Source organism: Gouania willdenowi, chromosome 15 (genome assembly GCF_900634775.1).
Source record: "Gouania willdenowi chromosome 15, fGouWil2.1, whole genome shotgun sequence".
In the NCBI taxonomy this organism is placed as follows: Eukaryota; Metazoa; Chordata; class Actinopteri; order Blenniiformes; family Gobiesocidae; genus Gouania; species Gouania willdenowi.
Genome location: NC_041058.1, coordinates 5,333,454 through 5,352,606, shown reverse-complemented (window position 1 = coordinate 5,352,606; position 19,153 = coordinate 5,333,454). Strand labels below are relative to the sequence as shown.

At 38.0% G+C, this 19,153-nt stretch overlaps 1 protein-coding gene across 1 annotated transcript in view; it reads right to left on the bottom strand.

Moving 5' to 3' along the window:
* slc8a1b (solute carrier family 8 member 1b) overlaps positions 1 to 19,153 on the bottom strand; it is a 158,969-nt gene that overhangs the window by 127,150 nt on the left and 12,666 nt on the right. Inside the window, 4 exon segments of the mRNA XM_028468094.1 lie at positions 8,138 to 8,157; positions 8,159 to 8,929; positions 9,807 to 9,971; positions 11,569 to 12,463. Of these exon segments, the coding sequence (XP_028323895.1) occupies positions 8,138 to 8,157; positions 8,159 to 8,929; positions 9,807 to 9,971; positions 11,569 to 12,444 (1,832 nt within the window). The 5' untranslated portion in view covers positions 12,445 to 12,463.

The following is a 19,153-nucleotide window of genomic DNA, read 5'->3' as shown; positions in this document are numbered from 1 at the left end:
CCATGTCGCATGTCAAATGTGGAGGGCAAGGGTTTGTACAAGCTGAACAAGAAAAATGTAAATAAATTAATTTCGTAGTGTTTTTAGGGTGTTTTTGGTCTGCGGTGGGCAGAAACAATGTTGTTGAAGGGAAAGTTATCAGGTGTAGCAAAAAAAAAGTCTTAGATGAAGGCAGACATGTGTAGTCACTATAATATAAGAGATAAGCTACTATATAGCTTAAAGTAATTGAAAAATGTAAGTTTGAGATAAAAAAAGGACCTTCACTTCAGCAAATTAGCAGTTAAACAAATGAAACTCCATTTGAATTTTCCTTCTTGGAAACTGTCAAGAATACAAATAGTTCTGCACATTAAAACAATTCCCTTTATGGTTGTTTTTTTTCTCTCTCTTGGGCATTTTCCATACTTTCACCTAACTTTCATATTTTCATGATTAAACACAGCCCCCCCACCCTTTTTTTTTTTTTTTAAAGTACATTTAAGTACTCCCTGTGTCTGCAATATTGTTTTCCATAAACAGCATAACCAGCAATATTCAAGGCCAATTTGTAACAATAAACTTACTTAAAGTGTCGACTGGAGAGAGGACAAACATTTCCCAACATGTACTGTAGTTTTAGCCCCGCCTCCTCATCCTCCACTCTAATTAAAAGCTGATTTACCTCAGGTGTTCAACTGAGCAAAGGTGGAAACTAAAGCAGGCCATGCTAATCAACATGCTAGCTAAACACACTTTGAATTGTTCGTTGCTCTATATTGCTATGAGACTTTGTATCAAACCACATCAATTGACATCAATTCAGGTCCAGTTTTTAATAATAAACTAAGGGTGAGTATCGGATTAGATCGACCTGCTATCTATATCTATAATCAACGACAGGTGTGTCAAACTCAAGGCCCGGGGGCCAAATAAGGCCCTTTAGAGCATGCAAATTGGCCGCAGGAGAAAGATAAAATGATAGAGAAAACATGTATCTCTGGGTAAATTACCAACTAATTCAGCCTCGACAATGACACAAATTCAATGAAACTCCACAATTTAATGCTTATATCACATGAAGGCAGTTTTTTTTTTTAACTCACATTGTTGAAATAATTCTACAAAATATAAACAGATTAATATAAGACATTTCTAGAAATTAGAGGAAATTTAAAGTAATGACTCTGCACGGACTGACATTTGTAATGTATTGCTTGAACATTGTAGGTTCCTTGCATACATTCTATATCAATATATAAGGTACAGTAATGTAGGAATTTGCGTCCTACTTAAGATCAACCTGGTCAGTGTTTGGCCCCTGAACTAAAATGATCTACGATATAACTTCTTTTGTTCCAGATTCTGACTGTTTTTCTCACACGTACTGTTGCTGACTAATGTTCTCTAACATTACACACCACAAAATAAGCAATAAAAGTATGTAGGATTCACGTATCGGATTAATATCAGCATTGGCCACTACTCAAGGTTGCAATATCGGTGATGTATCAAAAGTGAAAAAGTTGCATCAGGTTACCCCGAAAATGAACCTTTTTTTACGCAAAGATTCAAATTGTCTGACGTTACTTTTCTCATACTGAATGAATTATATGTACAAACAGCATTGCTCATCTTAATAAAAACACTAACAGTGACTTGACTTACAAGAATAAAGCACTACACCACCAGACACACACACGCAGAGACACACGTATACACACACACACAGACACAGATTGCTCCTTTTAATACAAAAAAACATGCATCCCTCCCCACGAAACTTGTTATCATACTCTGCTAATTAAATTTAACATAGCTGTCAAAGATGTGGTTTGTGCACACTTACAAATCTCATCAGGCCTCATTAGTGGCTAATGACTAATACTACGGGTGTAAAGGTGACTTTAATTACATAAAAAGATGTCATCAGTGATCTTTTTACTTCTGACATATGCACTTTAATTAATTAATGATGAAATGCACACATTTAAAAACATTTGTTAGACTTTTTAAAAGTGTCGTTTTCAGACCAAAGCTCATTCTACTATACCATGTCTGCACTCTGCTTTCCAACTGCTTTGGTAACTTGATCAGAACAGCTTGACATTGGCAGCTAGTCTCTTAGCCTGTAATGTGAATATGTGAGATAGCTACTGTCCGTCTTTACCGACTTAGTACAACAGTAGGAATGTGTTTGAGGCAAGCAAGTCAGAAACTGTACACTATTGTAGAACATTAAGTAGACAAATATCCCAATAAGAGCTAACAATAAACCCCGCTGTGATGTGGCTATTTGAACCTATAGTGAACACTTTACTTTAACGGCGCAATAAATGAGAAGTTGTTACTGGGCGCCAAATAACAGCTGGCCAGTCTGTAAACCCATTCCTGACTCTTTGAAATGCAGTAATCATTCAAAAAAGGGGAAGGAGTGTCCCTTCAACTTCCTTCAAACAAAGCAAAGAGTCCTCAATGTGTCCATTGCTAGCGGTAACAGTTTGAAATGAAAAGAAGTGTGTGGTGCGTGGGTGGGTAAAGAGGCAAGGTGGGGTCAAAAGCCTTTCCCTGATTCTACACAGCAATGTGGTTGGTTTGTTTTAATGGTATGAAATGAGTCCAGGAGTTAAGGAAATACTAACCCTAAAAACGTTCCCACTACTTGGAGGCAGGATCTAAAATCCACAATGTAGAGTTTTGGTCAAGCTCAAGGACAAACTTTTTGGAACAAAACTTTATATATCCATATATTCCAAAAAAAACCCCTTTCTGGATGGTATTTTTGTCTTTTTCAAGCTCTGCTCCTCTACCCAAGGCATCACCAAGCACTGCACACTTCAGGACTGAGGCCTCAAATGTAGTTCCTTGATTCTGTTTGGGGGTCACTTCCCCGAATACTCCTCCTACCACGGGGACAACATTGGGTTTTACCCACCAACCCCACATTCTCTGGACATATTGCCTCATTTTATTGCTAGTATCGTAGAATTCCATTAGTTTTGTGTTTTCTGCCCTCTCCCGTTTATGCTTTGTTCCAGTAGTCCAGGGGTGTCAAACTCATTTTAGTTCAGGGGCCAAATACGGAGCAGTTGGATCTCAAGTGGGCCACAGATTTTATGCCAGAAAACGGGTCATTATTGTGCCCTAGTTTCCATTTCTACGTATATATAAATGACAAAATATGTAAGAAACCCAACTATATCCAAGCAATAAGTGACAGATATCAGTCCAAACTGGATCTTAATTTTAAATTTCCTAGATTTGGTGACCAATTTCTATTTAATTTAAGGAAACATTAAGTCATTATTTGAAGAAAATATGGGATATAAGTACTGGGCCGAATTAGATGCTCCAAAAGACCGGATTTGGTAGACCACTTGCCTTCAGGTTGCCTGGTTCACCAACACCTGACGGAGACCTTGTTAACCCGGGTGACGTTTAATTGCTCGGATCTGAAGTAGGCGGTGCGTGTTTTGTTTGGACTCTTGCTAATCAGTCTTGTTGTGTTTTCCGTGTCTCTGTCTGCAGGTTTTCCTGGTCTTGTCGGTGTGTGCGTGCTGGAGTGATTAGGCTCCCTCCTGTTTTGCACTCAGGTGTGCTTCCTTCCCTAATTAGCCTCCCTCGCTGTTTAGTTGAGTGTTTGGACACAGACTGGTTGCTGGTTCAGTGTCTCGAGCTGTGTTTCCATTACATTTTTGGAAAATAAAAGCAATATTTCTAAATGTCGACAAAGTATAATTGCGCTTTGAACACGTTTCTATTGAAGGTTGTTTTGGAACCTCGTAACTCAATCTCATCCCGTGAGACTTCGCTGCAGGAATATGGATACTGTAAACCTTCTTATAACACTCTGTATTTCTTTGTTGTTTTCTGTCTAATGTAGCAGTAATAATTTTACTTTAATTTTAAGTATAATGCTAAGAAATGTGATACATTTCAATATCGAAAGGTCTGAAATGCCTCCTCATGAAAGCGTAAAAACGTTTTTTGCGATATTTGAGTGTTGTTTTGAAATTTTCCATTTTCCATTACCTCCGCTATTTAGATTTTGTGCATTTCCAAGGATAATGGCTTGAGTGATGTCTCCCCTCTCCTGGTTGGTCAGCATGTTCAGTTTTTAAGTCAGTCTGTGTCTTTTATGGTCTTTATTTTCGTACTTTGTTTGTCGGCACCAGTTTCTGCATTTGGATCCTCAAACACCTCAAACCATGACACACAGAGTGTCTGCATCTCTCAAGTGTAATAACCGTGGACGGCTATTGAAGTGTGATATTCGTATGGGTGTGTGTACAAGCGCGTGTGTCACACTATACACCCAGTGCAAGTGTTTCCTTACATGTCAAAAGCAAGATGAAACAAGCTGCAATGTGTTATGTTGTGTTTCTGCAAGAGTAGTCACACACAGCCTGTGCCTGTGACCACCTGTGTAGAAACTAAACGCACACGTCCAAACTTGTGTCTGTATGTGTGTGTATGTTCTGACGTCTTTGACCCTAAAGTGTCTGAGTGTGTACAGTAGGGGCTACCACCCTCTTGTTGAACCACAGATCAACTCTCTTTTCCTCTTGTTTCCATCTTGTGTGTCACTGAATGTGTTCCACCTCGTTCATGTCTGTCTAAAAATATGAGTTTGATGCAAGCGTGATGGAAAAAGTGAACTTCCTGGCCCATTTTTGTAATAAGTGGTCTGATAAATCCACAAGGAGCATCTGTAATAAAAATAGAGCCACTTAGATCTGCTCTGGATAAAACGGAGGGGTGTTAGGATGCTTGGGGTCTATTGGAAATGACAGCTGAGGAGTAGAGGAGGAAAACAAGACTTTTAAGTAATTTATATTCAAAATACATAAAGTGAGACATTTTCTAGTACATTTAAGCAGCTATTTGATGTTTGATATAGTCATATCACTAGGGCTTGAATGAAAAGCCAAATGTTTGACTCATTTCAACATTGACAAATATGCCAAAGTCTTTTGAGACACGGCAAAGATTCTCCTTTGGTAAAAAGGTTTTAGAATGAACTGATTTTGATTCAATGTGTCTCAAACCATGGAAGCCTCATAGTAACAGAAAGAGGCAATACTAACAGTAACTGAGTACTGGATTCTACTGTTAAATAGGCCTGTCAAACAGATAATATTAAGCACTGTTTGAGAGAAATAAACAAATCGGAGACGAAGCAGAGCATACACCACTATGATGACTAGAAGCTTGAATAATCAGGGTTTTTTTAGCTGTGAATACAGGCTTTACCAGCCACAAAGGCTGAATTGGACTAGGATTAAATCAACAGGAACTGGTTTGAGACCCATTTTACCTACTACAGCCATTTGGGAATGATGTTTCCATGGATAGATAGATAGATAGATAGATAGATAGATAGATAGATAGATAGATAGATAGATAGATAGATAGATAGATAGCATTTTAATGATCCCTTGGGAATGGGAATGCTTCATCAACAAAATGAGGGTTTTTAGTAACATTTAAAGAAAAAACAGCAAACTGGGTTGATATATAAATAACAGAATATAGAGAATATACATTTATAGCAATAAATACAAAAAGGTGCTTGGTGTATTGAAGGTTGGTGGCTACTGCTACTGATACCAATTACTGCTCATCCTCATCCCATGTCAAGGTATCATCCACATTATTTCAACCATGAAGGTTTCCCAGAAGATGCCAGATGTTCTGACCAAGGTAAGACATAGAAACATAATTTTCAATTACATGTCCATTGTGAAGATTTTACACAGTGGACAGTTCTCAGAATAAGTAACCATCACAAGAAAATTTGATTGCGTAATCTGCATTTCACACTGTGTTACAATGATCCAACTCCAACAACGTCCTTTCTCAAGTTCCTTATATCTATGTTGAAGCATGCAATCTATGGACAGACACAGTGATTTCACCTCACACTGGTCATAATGTAATGTCTAGTCACTGTACAGTTACACCTTTATATTTTTTGTCAAATATAAAAGATCCCTAGCAAAAATAAATGAATATGATGGAGGACAAACTTTGCAAGACTTTTGGATCACTCAAAAGTTTCTGTCTTATTCCGCCACCTTCCTCTATCCGTCCTCTCATCACTGCCTCATTCACACTTCTTCCTCTATCAGGGAAAACAGAATAAGCCTGGAGGCAATCCTATTTAGATCAGCTACTTTGCCATTTATTTCATTTCTTTCTGCAGTGAAAATGTTAATGGCTTTTTTTTTTGTAGCAGGACTCAGGCAATCCCAGAAACTAATTTTTTGGAATCTTGTTGTGTAAATCTATAGAAAAGGTGTATTTGATAAAATCACAGTAGATTAGGAACGATAAATGCTGAGTCATGTAAATGAATGAACTGTGCATTGTCTTAAATGTTGTGCCATTGCAAAGAAAAATACTCAACAAATACTAATTTTATTGAAGTTCTATGCTTTCAGTGGCTATATTGTTTATACATTATATAAAAGACGGGAACAAAGGCTGGTGTGATAGAAGAACGTTATTATGACATTTGATTTATCTAAGACTTCTATATCCTATTCTTTATCCAAACCCTGATGTGAAACATCCAATCCAATGATCAAAACTTTTGAAAAGAGCATGGATTTAAATCTAGTCCTCGGCCACAAGGAAAGACTCAAGTTTCAAAATGATACATATTTTGATTTCCGTGTGTTTTATTTTGAAAATTCCTATTTCAGCTTTAACACTCATAATTCCTATTCTTGATTTCTGCGCACCTCTAATGCCTCAATGCAGCAGCCATTCACACAGAATTGCATTTATGCATGCATAAATTGACCGTGACGAACATCATATTCACATATCAGTATTTACTCATAAGGGCATTTCATTCATTCATTGATTCATTCATTTATCAAAACCTAAATTGTAAAAACTTTTTCTTCCAAATGATTCGAAACACCCACTTTTACGGTTTACGACAACGTTGCAACAACAGACACACATAAAGCTGTCAAAACAGTGGATGAAAGTATAACACGAGCCATACTCTTTGACACCAGTTAAATGTCCACTGAATTAATTTAAAAAAGCAACCAAACCAAACTACACATATAAAACACATATTTCTTGTACTTCAAGAAAAAACTATGAAAATTATGGTTGCGTTTAACTTCTTGTTCTCCAGGATGTGAAAAGTCTTCAAACATCTAGAAATAAAGAGTTTGAAAGCAGGTTCTTCTTCACCCAACACTGATCAGAAGCATTTGGCCGACAATTCGAGCTAATTTACCAGGATGCAGCTGGCCGTGAGTAAAATCACCACTGCGTTAAAAGGCCATCTGAAATGTGGTCAAATAGTAATCACGAACCACCCTGTGACTCATGATTAGAGAAAAAGTGTCAGCTCTGAAGCAAAGCTGCATCATTTCACAGCAGGGGCTCTTACATTGAGATTTGAGCCCTTTTTTTCAGCAAGAAGAGACAACATAAAAGCCTCTTGCTGTCTGCATTAGTGGTTGTTCTGGGATGTTCCCACACAGAATAAAGCCACGGTAAAGGGCAACCGGAATTTTTTTCCCAAGCTTTTCTGTAGCCTAAGTAGTTTGCCGTGATGGATGTGGCTGAATAGCATTTCCCAGGTGCTCTGCTTTGTATTGAGCTGATTTTGTTTTCAGCCACATTGTCTGGGTTTAACTAGTAGTATGATTAAACAAAAGAGTTAAACAACCAAACAATTATCATGAACTTATATTCCCTCAATGCACATTGAAAATAGCAAGCCATACTACATCAAATAGTCAATGTTTTCCAATTTCCTAGGAATCAATACCTAAAAGCTGGACGCAAAGAAACATCAAAGTCAATAACTCCAGAACAACAAAGACAAAGTCTGATAGCACTCAAAGGTAAGAACAACAAAGAAAAGGAATACAAATGTGAAATAAAGCCAGATAAGAAGCAAAGGGTTAGGGTTTGGGTGGGGGGATGGTTGAGGTATTTTTCTCAAGAACTGCTGAAAATTCCACCTCGTTGCTCATTGTGACCACCACATCACCACAACCTCTTCACTTTCACACATCGTTAGCAACAACATTAAAACATCACTGATCACACTGACACAAAGTGTGAAAATAACCAAGTACAAACTGATAAATATTCAATGACACATTGATGATTGTTTACTCACAAGATTTCGTCGTTTTGAAAATTCCAGGATCCCATGGATGTCTTCGAAGTCTTCACCTCCGCCTCGAGCCGTTCCTTCCATTGTCTTGTAGGGCAGCGTGACCACACCACGAGCGCCGGATGTTCTCAGCACCTTCACCTCCATTGTGCCAACGCTCTCGCTCACATGGCATACAGGCTCCTCAAAGGTAAAGATACCGGCGTGGTCGTCGTCGAAGATAGTGATGGTCGCTGTGGACGGTAAGCCGAGACAAGCTACTGTGTCCACGTGATTGGCGGACTCCCCTTCCTCCGGCTCTTCGCCTTCTGATGTCAACACCTTGACATTGGACAGGTGAATCAGGAAGTTTTCGTCTTCTTCAAAAATGTCATCGTCAATGATACCCACACGGATCTCCTTCATCGCCTCGCCGGGCTTGAACACCACCACCCCTTCTGTGAACTCGTAGTCCGAGCCAGCGTTGGCCGTGCCGTCTTCCGTCCGGTACTCCACAGAAATGGTTTTGGCCGCATCACCGCCACGACGCACCACGTTCACTGCCACCGTGCCGCAGTTTTCCAGACACTGGTAGGATCCAGGTTCAAAAAAGATCTTGGAGATGGGATCATTCTCACAGGCGTCAGATCGGACCTCGTGCATGCTGACGGCCTTCCGGGCCTGATCGGCAGCGTGTTTTTTCAGGATGTTTCCAGCGCCCGTCATTAACCGGGTGGCCTGGCATCGGTAAAAAGCGCGACTCTTCTGCTGCTGGCTTAGGACTTGATAGTTGGCAAGCTCAATAAGTTGTTCCACCTTGTTATAAAGATAAGGAGAGGGTAAAAGCAGTTAAAAGCAATTGATTCAGCTGGGCTGATCCACAACAAGCATAAACTGGTGGCTTTTTTTATTGTGGCAAACCTTAAAATGTGTTATGCTGTCATTAACGCGATGGGACAACCATAAAAACTTTTAGAAAAAGTCTTTAATGGTATCACACCAATGAGTTGAACAGTGAAAGAAATAAAAGAGAATGTGACCTTAAAAACAGGTCAAACTGCAGATGTCAGGTAGTACAGTACAATCTAAACCTATATTATGGAAAGAAGGTTTGAAATCATGCAAGAAAAGGCATTAATCCCATCTTTGTGAAGCTTGCCTAAGACTTTCTTCAATGCAGGATGTTCTTCGGCTTCCGTTCTAAGGTGTTTACCTGAGTTAACATTTTCTAAATTTCTAAATGTTAAACTCCTTGTCACTGTTATACACTTCTGTGTTTTATTGTTGTCATTTACACATTTACACTTCCCTATTTCCTCTTGTAAAACAAGTCACAATATAAATCAGCAGTGATTACCAGACTGTTTAAAAAGAAGCACACATTCAGGTAAACAATGCAGTTTTGATGCTTAGTTGTTTGCTGTTGGCTAGCTTAAACACGTGACAACGTTCCAGTCACGTCATATATGAAAACTTATTTACAAAATTAAGGAAACCAACAGATTAGTATAATCATTTACAACTAATTCAGAAACTTTCCTGTTGGGGATTTCATTTTCACGCATTACGATAAGCAGCGGTATAGACGCCATACGGGTATTCATCTCTATAAACTTGTGTTCAAATCCAAAGAAAAACACCAACACTAACATGAGCCACCGTAATAATTAAATCCAATTTTTTTGGTACAAACCTCCTTATCTGGGTGTTTCTGTTTGAGCTCTTTCAATATCTTCGCCATGTCTCTCCGTGTCTCTTCCTCATCCAGATCCTTCTCATCTATATCCAAACCAAGAGCGCCATCCAAGAAGTCCACACCATGGGAGTTAAGCATCTTGCCATCCATCTCAATATCCACCTTAAGACAGAAAAGGAAAGCAGCTAGATTAGCATCACTTAAAGTTCTTAAAGGTCCATTAGAGGAAAGGGCATTGTTTCTATGACATCCCATAATTGTTTGTACCACTTTAGATGTGATGAAATATTGTACAATCTATGAGAATCTTTGTGAATCTTCAGAAAGACATCATATTTATGACGGCATACAGTAAATGGAACAAACGTAGTGGACATCTTTTGAGCAAACTTTTCTCTGCTTTAAACAGTTGCTCTTACTTTAGTGGCCACCAAAGTAGCTAAAAGACTCGGAACTTTGTAGATAGCAAGTCAAGAAGCTACTTGATTCCTTTACATTAGCTAGTGCGCTAGCTAATCAGATATTTTTACATAGATTTTAGGAATATTGATTCATTATACTCATATATTTAATTTTTTTGGTGTAAAAAGTAGTCCCTTTTAGATCTGACGTTAAAGCCAATAAGATACTGTGTCACGATACAATATGTTTCATTTGGCAGCAGCAAAGCAGCTTTTTTTGTATTTATGTAGTAGAATTAGGATTTTTTTTCACTGTCTGTTTGAACAGAAGCTTAGATTTGGGCCAGATTCCTGTGGCCAACTACCTGCTGATATCAGTCTATTCTCTTGGCACAGTCAATAACTTTTTTCATTCATAGTGTCTCTCGTTGCTGTTCAAATAGTTTTTGAAGCTCAATTCCAGCCAAAATTGAAGCATGACTTTGAAAGATTTTACCCTAGTTGCAGAGTAGTCGCCAAACAAATCACTTCATGGATGATATTTAATATCAAGGAATCATCTGAATTGTAAACCAAACTTCTCAATTATTATTCTTTTCCTTCTTCCAAAGTGTCCAAATGATTTGTTTAATAATATGATGACAATATATGATATGACATTTTGATAAAAGATAATGATCTTGATGATGAAGATTTAAATCCCTGTCAAGATTGGGTATTGGAATGTTATAGAAATTTGGGAAATTAAAATATTACATTGTATTGTCATATTTTGTCTTGGAGACTAATAATGACAATTGTGTCAGGTTGATCTTTCAAACTGATTTTCTTAATGATTAGCTATGATAAAGATATTCAACCTGATAATGCCTTCAACATATTGTAAATCATATTGGTAAATAAAACATTAAATACATTGAAAACACAACAACAGGTAAATTACTAGTAGTAGACTAGTATTACAATTGCTCAATGCAGGTTAAAGATTGAGTTTTGGGAGAAACTAAATGTAAATTTGGTCAAGTTAATCTTATTTAGTTTCTTTGTGTTTTTGTGTTTTTGTATTTTTGCATTTGCATTAAGACATATAAAGTTTGCAGCTGTCTTTACTGCACGGCCAAAAGCATTTGTGTTCTTTTGCAAAGTTAAACAATCCTTTCAAACATAAAGGGAACTATCAATGAAAATGTAATTTTCCTAGAAACGACTTCAAAACCAAGAAAGCATTAAGATATCTCCTTCTTAAAAACCCTCAGGGAAATAACTGCATTGTGTCTGTGTCACTGCAAATATTCATGTTTAACTCTAATGGTGCAAAATGCAGCAGTGATGAGGGATTTAAGTGATTCTAATCATACCTTCGAAGGAAGTGGACGGTCTCCCTCGGTTTCGATGATCATGCCACGCTGTTTGCCCGTGCGATAACGCTTGTAGACATACTTGTAGAACAGCAGGCGACGGTCGGCCACCCAGGCAAACACCACACAGATGGGGAAGAAGAAGAACGTGAGCAGCCCCTCCCACACGTGAACCACGCCGGGTGAGATAACCGACAGGATCAGGTAGAGCCAAATGTAGGCAAAGATACTCCAGGTGGCTGTGACAAAGAACACCCGAAGATGCTTGACTTTCCTCGTCTCTCCGTCCGGCACCACATACACGCAAAGCCCGATGATGACAAACATGTTGAAAGCAGCCGAGCCGACAATCGTGGAGGGCCCCAACGAGCCGGCATGGAAGTCGTGACCGATAACTTCTATGACCGACAGCAAGATCTCAGGAGCCGAGGAGCCCAAAGCCATGAGGGTGAGATTAGAGACAGTCTCGTTCCAGATCCGGACCGTTGTCGTGGTGGTTTCCCCGTTGGGTTTCTTGATGGTGATCTCCTTCTCCTGTGATGTAATTACTTCTATCGATGCCATGAAGCGGTCCGCGATGATTGACACACCCAGGAACATATAGACCAGGGCCACAAAATAAACCGTAGCTCGAGCAACCTTGTCACCAAACGAAGGGTTTACGGGCTCCCAGACAGGAAGAATCACCCCTTTGGAGCACGGTTCAGCCTTGCTGCATTCAGTTTTATTCGTGGACACCGCCATAACTGAGCCCCCCAGGCTCTGCTCAGGCGGGGCGCCGGCCAGAGAAGGATGAAACTCCAGGAGGAGAATCGCTGTGATGACTGCAAGCCTCAGAGCGGAGGATGAGAGGGATGTGTGACCCTGGCAGCACATTTTCAGAGAGGATAGGAACCTTCAGAGAAAAGACAAAACAAAGACTGTTTCTCATGAATAATGACAGATACAGATACAAAAATATACACATTTTGAACAACCTATGAGCTCTAAACTGGCTAAGATCCAAACGCTGTAGGATAGTTTATGAAGTAAAAGTTGGTAGAAGAGTCATCTTCTAATCGAAAGGTTGGGAGTTTGATCCCAGATCCAATGTGTCGAAGAGTTCTTGGGCAAGACACTGAACCCTAAGCTGCTCCCAATGGTCGACTGAATGGGTAAATGAGCTGATATTGTGAAGCGCTCTGACACTACTTCTGTAGAGGGCCATACAAAGTCCATTCACCATCAAATAAAAAACAAAGGATGTTCCAGATCTTTGTGTTGCAGTTGTAGGGCTACATATTCAAAAAAACACACCAAAGACAAACAACAGCTCCTGCGCTCATGGGACTTTGCTTCTTCCTTTAATAACACAACTTTATTTTATTTAAAGCACTTATGTCAAACTCAAGGCCCGGGGTCTAAATCCGGCCCTTCAGAGCATCCAACTTGGCCTTCAGGAAGAAGTAAACATGATAGAAGCAAGTTTAAGTGTTCAGAGGTATTTCTGACTAGAAATAAGATGGACTGATGTCTGGGTTTTTGCCGGTGTTTGACACATAAGGCAGAACAATCAGAAGTGACTCAGCTAACACTACATGTTTAAAGCTAATTTACAACAATAAATAATCTGGAACAAGTCCAAATGCTTGTCCTTATTATCACATTTATGAAGTTAAAGAATAGCAAATCAGTAGCCGTGTTTCACACCTGAATTTCAAAAGAACACTGAAATATTGTTAAAAAGTCTTTACGCTTTCATGAGGAGGTGTTTCAGACGTTTCGATAATGAAATGTGTCACAAAAGCGCCATGGAAACACTTTTTCCGCAAATACACGTCACAGAATGTGGCGTATCTGGTCACATGACCACTTCTCTCCCAGAAAACATAGCGCGGTACGGAAACACGTTCAAAGCGCAATTATACTTTGTCAACATTTAGAAATATCGCTCTTATTTTGAGAAAATCTGTAATGGAAACCCAGCTATAGAAACCATTAATCATTGCGTAAATTACCAATAATTCAGTTGTAGATATCTCAGCTCCTCCAAATACAAAAATTCTATGAAACGCCACAATATTTGCCAGGGCTCAAAGTTTTTCCATGCTTATATCACATGATGGCAGTCCTTTTTAATCTCAAAATGTCCAAAGAACTCCCAATTTTTCCAAAAACCTGCAATTTTCCTCAAATTATTCCACAAAATCTTGTCAAATTAAACAGAAATTGGTCAAAAAAATCAAGGAAATTCAATTAAAGATCCTGCAGGGACTGGTATCTGTCAGTGCCTTAGCCTTACATACTTTATATATCATTTATATGTTGAATTGCAAACTAGAGCATATAAATGTTGAAATTACTTGATTTCCAGCCTAAAATCTTTGGCCCACTTAAGATCAAACTGGTCCGTATTTGGCCCCTAAACTAGAATGAGTTTTCCACCCCTGATGGGAATTGGTTTTAGTCGACCAATAGGCTTAAATATATTTAATTTGGGGATAATAAATCAGAGAACATTGAGAAATATTGCAGCAGTCTTCATTTGTTACTGACTATTTATTCAGAATACATTAAATAATAAAGTAATTTGCAATGGAAAGAGACATTGACATAAAGTGCATTTATCCAAAATTAAAGTAAGACAGTCACATATTGGCCCAGTTCTATGAAACTTTAAGACACAAATGTGTTTCCCATGCTGTGGGAGTATTGGGGTTTTCTCTCAACAGAAAAATCCCAGGACTGAGAATTTGAATCCCTAATTTAATTTTGATGCAGCTGCTTTCTCAGTTACTGAGGCAAAAAGATTAAAAACAAAAAGCGCTATTTCACAAGAATCAATTTTCGCTGTCGTAAACCACTTCCTGTGGCCCAAGACGCAGCTTAATCAACGTGTGACAAGCTGATTGCACAGAGTTGGCTCATTTTCCAAAGGGAGGAAATGTAATGAGGTGATGACTAGGACAATGTTGGTGGTGCACAATTCCTGTTTTGGTATTTCTAGCAAGCTTATTTGTATGCATGAAGATGCAGTAATTACAATCAACAATCTATAGAGATATTACCTCTTTTCTCATTAAAAACGGAATAATATTGGCAGTAAAGAAGAATAAAAGCAGTAAAATATTAACAAAAAAAACTTGCACCACTAAACCAAATGAGACACGAAAAATGCATTATCTGTGAGTAATCTAAGACAGCATTATTTAATTTAAATGAAAACGTTATTATTTGGGAATATTTTCACCTGCATTTACTTGTTAGTTTTTTTTGTTCATCTGTTACATGTAAAAAAGGTATTTACATATTTTAAGCAAAAAAAGACCTTATTCCATGGAAGATTCCATTAAAATTTAGAGGGGGTCTGGGTCAATCTACTGATTCTGGATCATCTTTTAAAAAATCCCTCTCTCTTATATTGGTGAAGTTTGAAAAACACATATGTGGGTTCGTAATTGACCCCGTCTTTATGAAATTTGACTCCGTTATGTCGGGTTGGTTCCTAAATTTCCCCACCGAGTTTCTCCAAGATCAGATCTGGATTATGCAGCAATTTCAAACTTTTACCCCTTTTTTTCAAGCAAATGATCATTTGATTTTTTTTTATCGATGATAATGTCTTTTATTATTATATATTATATTTTCTTCCCCCAACAGCTTTAACTGAATAATTCCAGCCAGCTCATTTTTTTTTTTTTTTTTTTTTTTTATTATGTTAAGGTTTAATTTATTCGGACAACTTTATTTGACAGTCTTCCTCAGTACATGCCTCTGAGGAAGACTGACAGTTGGCAGACGCCTTACTTTATTGACAATAAAGATCAGTAACACTAAACAAAACGCTGAAAAACAAAAAATGGAGCAGAAATTAAAAGAGCATTAAATTATTAAACTGCGTGACATATGCGATTGGGTACAAAATGTAACGTGGAACTAAAGTGCAAAAATAATGATTCATCTTGGCATGTTCTTCACATGGAGTGGAACAATAAACAAATGTTCAATAGCTGAACTGAAACGTTTCTTTTTGGCACAGACGTTTTGTTATTTCCTGTAGTTTTGACTCCTGCACTTTGACATTTTGTTCATTTTTTTATGCAGGTAATTAGTTTAATTTAGTTTTTGATTTATTTATGAAATATTATATTCAATGTTAGTTCAATACATGTGAAAATGTGTTATTTGTCAGGATTATTTTGGGGGCCATGGGTTGCAGGTGGGGCTTAAAAGATCACGTTCAAAGTGGGGAACACCCAAAAAAATATGAGACCCACTGAGCTAATGTGTGCAGAACAAACAGTTACTACACCTCAGCTGAATCATGTTGTTTATTTCATTTACCACTGACAGTGATGAATACATGTAAAATAGATAAATCCAGCCGGGACGATCAGCTTTGCTGGGTGGACTCAGCTGTTAGTGTGATAGCTCTGCTGCTCTGCTGTGAAGAAAATCTACTCCCCACAAAAAAAGAAATAAAAAGCAATGCCTGCTTAATTTAACTGCAATTCGCTAAGCTCCGACCCTTGTGTTTTTGCCTCTTTTTAACAGATGAAGCTACATCTCTTCCCCCTCAATGACCTGCGTGTGTGCGTGTGGCCACACATGAATGACTTCATGTGGCATTTCCAAGAAATCAATAATTCAGTGTGCTTTGGGATTTGACCGTTTTCAATTAAGCATGTCATTTTTATAATAGGTTGACCCTACTGTTTGCCATCCAGATAGGTGTGTCTATTTATTTATATTTCATGCTCAGGTTAAAAAAAAGAGTGTATGGAATAGGAAAAAAAACGCTAAAATCCTTTAATAACTGCACAGTTTTACCTGAAACCTGCCAAGCAATCAACATTATTATCTGTGTACATGTCTATAATTTTGCATGCTTCTCTGTCAGGCTTATAAAGCAGCTTGAAAAGAAAATCAGTAGAGCGCCCCTGGGGTAACATCCTACTGCTCGTAACATCTTTTTACATCACATCTTTAAATATTACTGTGAACACATCATTCTTGATAGTTGTTGTACGACTTAAATTGAGCGTACTTGTGTATTTGTTTTGTTTTTGTGAGAATCATAATAATAAGTAGTGTCAGTCAGTCTGACTAAAATTACAGTTTTATTAGACTGTTGTTTAAAAGGTAAATGTGGTAATCAATGACAAAGATAGCAAACTAATCACCTCTAATCTATACCATTGTTCAATTCCCTGGTGATAAATTGAGTAAATTGACACTGACAACTCTCCAATTAGTGTCAGAAACAGAGAAGATAAGAGGAAACTAACTCACAGCTTAATGTCCATCAAGGCAGAAATGAGAAAAACTCCTAATCCATTGTAGCTGACTTTACCTGGGGCACGCTCACACTGGAAACCAGTTCTGCATGGATTATTCATCAACTGTAATGGTTTTCATCACATGCGAGTGAGTAATTTTAGCCATTTTTTTCTACATCCAAGCTTGTATTTTTAACCTGCCTAATGCTTATTATCCTTGTGGTCAATTTGACCCCATTCACTGTTTATCATCTTAAAAATAATAGTTCACTTCTTCTTTTTTTTGCTTCATATTTCATGACTTTTTTTTTAATTTAATGGGTAGAAATGATCAAGCTTAACATTTTTTCAATGTGATAAACACATATCGCACGCATTGACCCCAAGCTGTTTTAGCTGAGTGACCCTACACACTCACAAGCTAGAAAACATTTGAAAGATATGTTGTGGTAATACGGATAGCGACCATCTTGGATCTTGCTCTGAGTGCAAATTTATGGTATTTTAAGATACATTATTGAATTATTTTACCCTGAAAACCATCCACCACTAGGATCATGCTTCTATGTCAAATAGAACCAAAGTTATGACAAAATATCCAAATTGGCATTACGGATGTGGCCATCTTGGATTTCTTGATTTTGAGTGGGAACCATTGGTTTTTGAATGAATGAATTCAGCATACTCAAAAAAACCCCCATGCACAAATGTTCATACTTTCTTCCAGAAGTGAACATCTTAGTCTAAGATTGCTACATATCTGCTGGGCTAATGTAGTTCAATGGCATAATAAGGTAGAAGCTAGGGATGTAACGATTAATCGTAAGGCAGTTAAAAATCGATTCATAGGTATCATGGTTGATATCGATTTTCTGAAAATTGAATCGCAGTACTTTTTTTAACCAGCAGAGGTTAAAAAAAGAGAGCTATCCACAAGTGTAGGCGGCGGGCGGAGTCTGCTAATACTTTCTTTCTGGCCGTCTTCTACTCTTAAATATGTTAATAAATGATTCATTACCCCTTTAGCACCGAACGAATATCTGTAATATTACTTGAATATCTGTAAAAGTCACGCTTTTCTATTAGCTCTGTCTGCTAGCATAGCTTCTCTTCTTCACTGCAAGATATCTGCATGCCAACTGACCACTGTGTTACCACCGCCCTCTGCTGGTCCAAACAAATATGACGTAAATCAGTACAATCAGGTTTTTTTTTTTTTTTAAAGTCCAATTGTTAAGGCACAAAATACATTTTCAGTTGCACTTTTAAAAGAAAAAGAACTATTATACAGTTTTGCATTGTTTATTATAGAACCAGAATTTAAATTAATAGGCTTCATTTTCATTTGTATTTATTTCATTCAAGATTTATTTTTAGTTAAATTGCATTGTTTTGAATAGTTTATCAAGGGATTCTTTTGACAATGAAAAATAAAAGGAAAATAATACAGCATTTTCTAGTTTTTTTCCCAAAAAAAAAAATTTGTCTACAGTCCCATTTTGTAAAATAAATCGTGAGAGAACCCAGTATCGTGAATCGAATCGTATCGGGAGTTGAGTGAATCATTACATCCCTAGTAGAAGCTGATAGATGACAGAAAACCACCCCTGTGTGTGTGTGTGTATATGCACGTGTGTGTGTGTGTGTGTGTGTGTGTGTGTGTGTGTGTGTGTGTGTGTGTGTGTGTGTGTGTGTGTGTGTGTGTGTGTGTGTGTGTGTTGTGTCTGCTTACAATACTCAGCAGTCGAAGTGCTGCTGTCTGTTGCTATTTTGGATTTGGAATTGAAATCTCAGGTTTCAAAATATCTGGGCATGGTTTTCTCCTGTGTTATGACCTCAAAAACTTGGCTCTATTACAAAAGGAGAATAACGTCAGACAAGTCATCCAAGCTCCAGGAAGGAGGCCAACGCGCTCGCTACAAAACAGGATCACTGAATTCTGTCCTCCAGAGGGGGAAACCAAAAACAGACCCAATGTGTTGTTATTGTAAACTAAGCTGCTGCTGTCCAAACCAAATAGTGTCAAAAAAAAAAAGTCTCCGAAAACTGCCGTCGCACCCAAAAACATGACAAATGAAACAAGTGATTACACTGAACGAGGAGGGAAAAAAAGGACAAGGAAAGCCAATTTCTGCCCTTAAAACCACACCAATCATCGCAGAAAACCAAACATTTGTGATGGTAAGATGACTTCAAGGAGGAAAAGATGATGACCAGTGTTACCGTCAATGCAAACTACATTTTCCTCACTGCTGGACATGATGAAATATTTAAAACGGTGAGTGAAAGACAAAAGCTGAGTTTCCATTACGCTTGGAAAGGTTTTT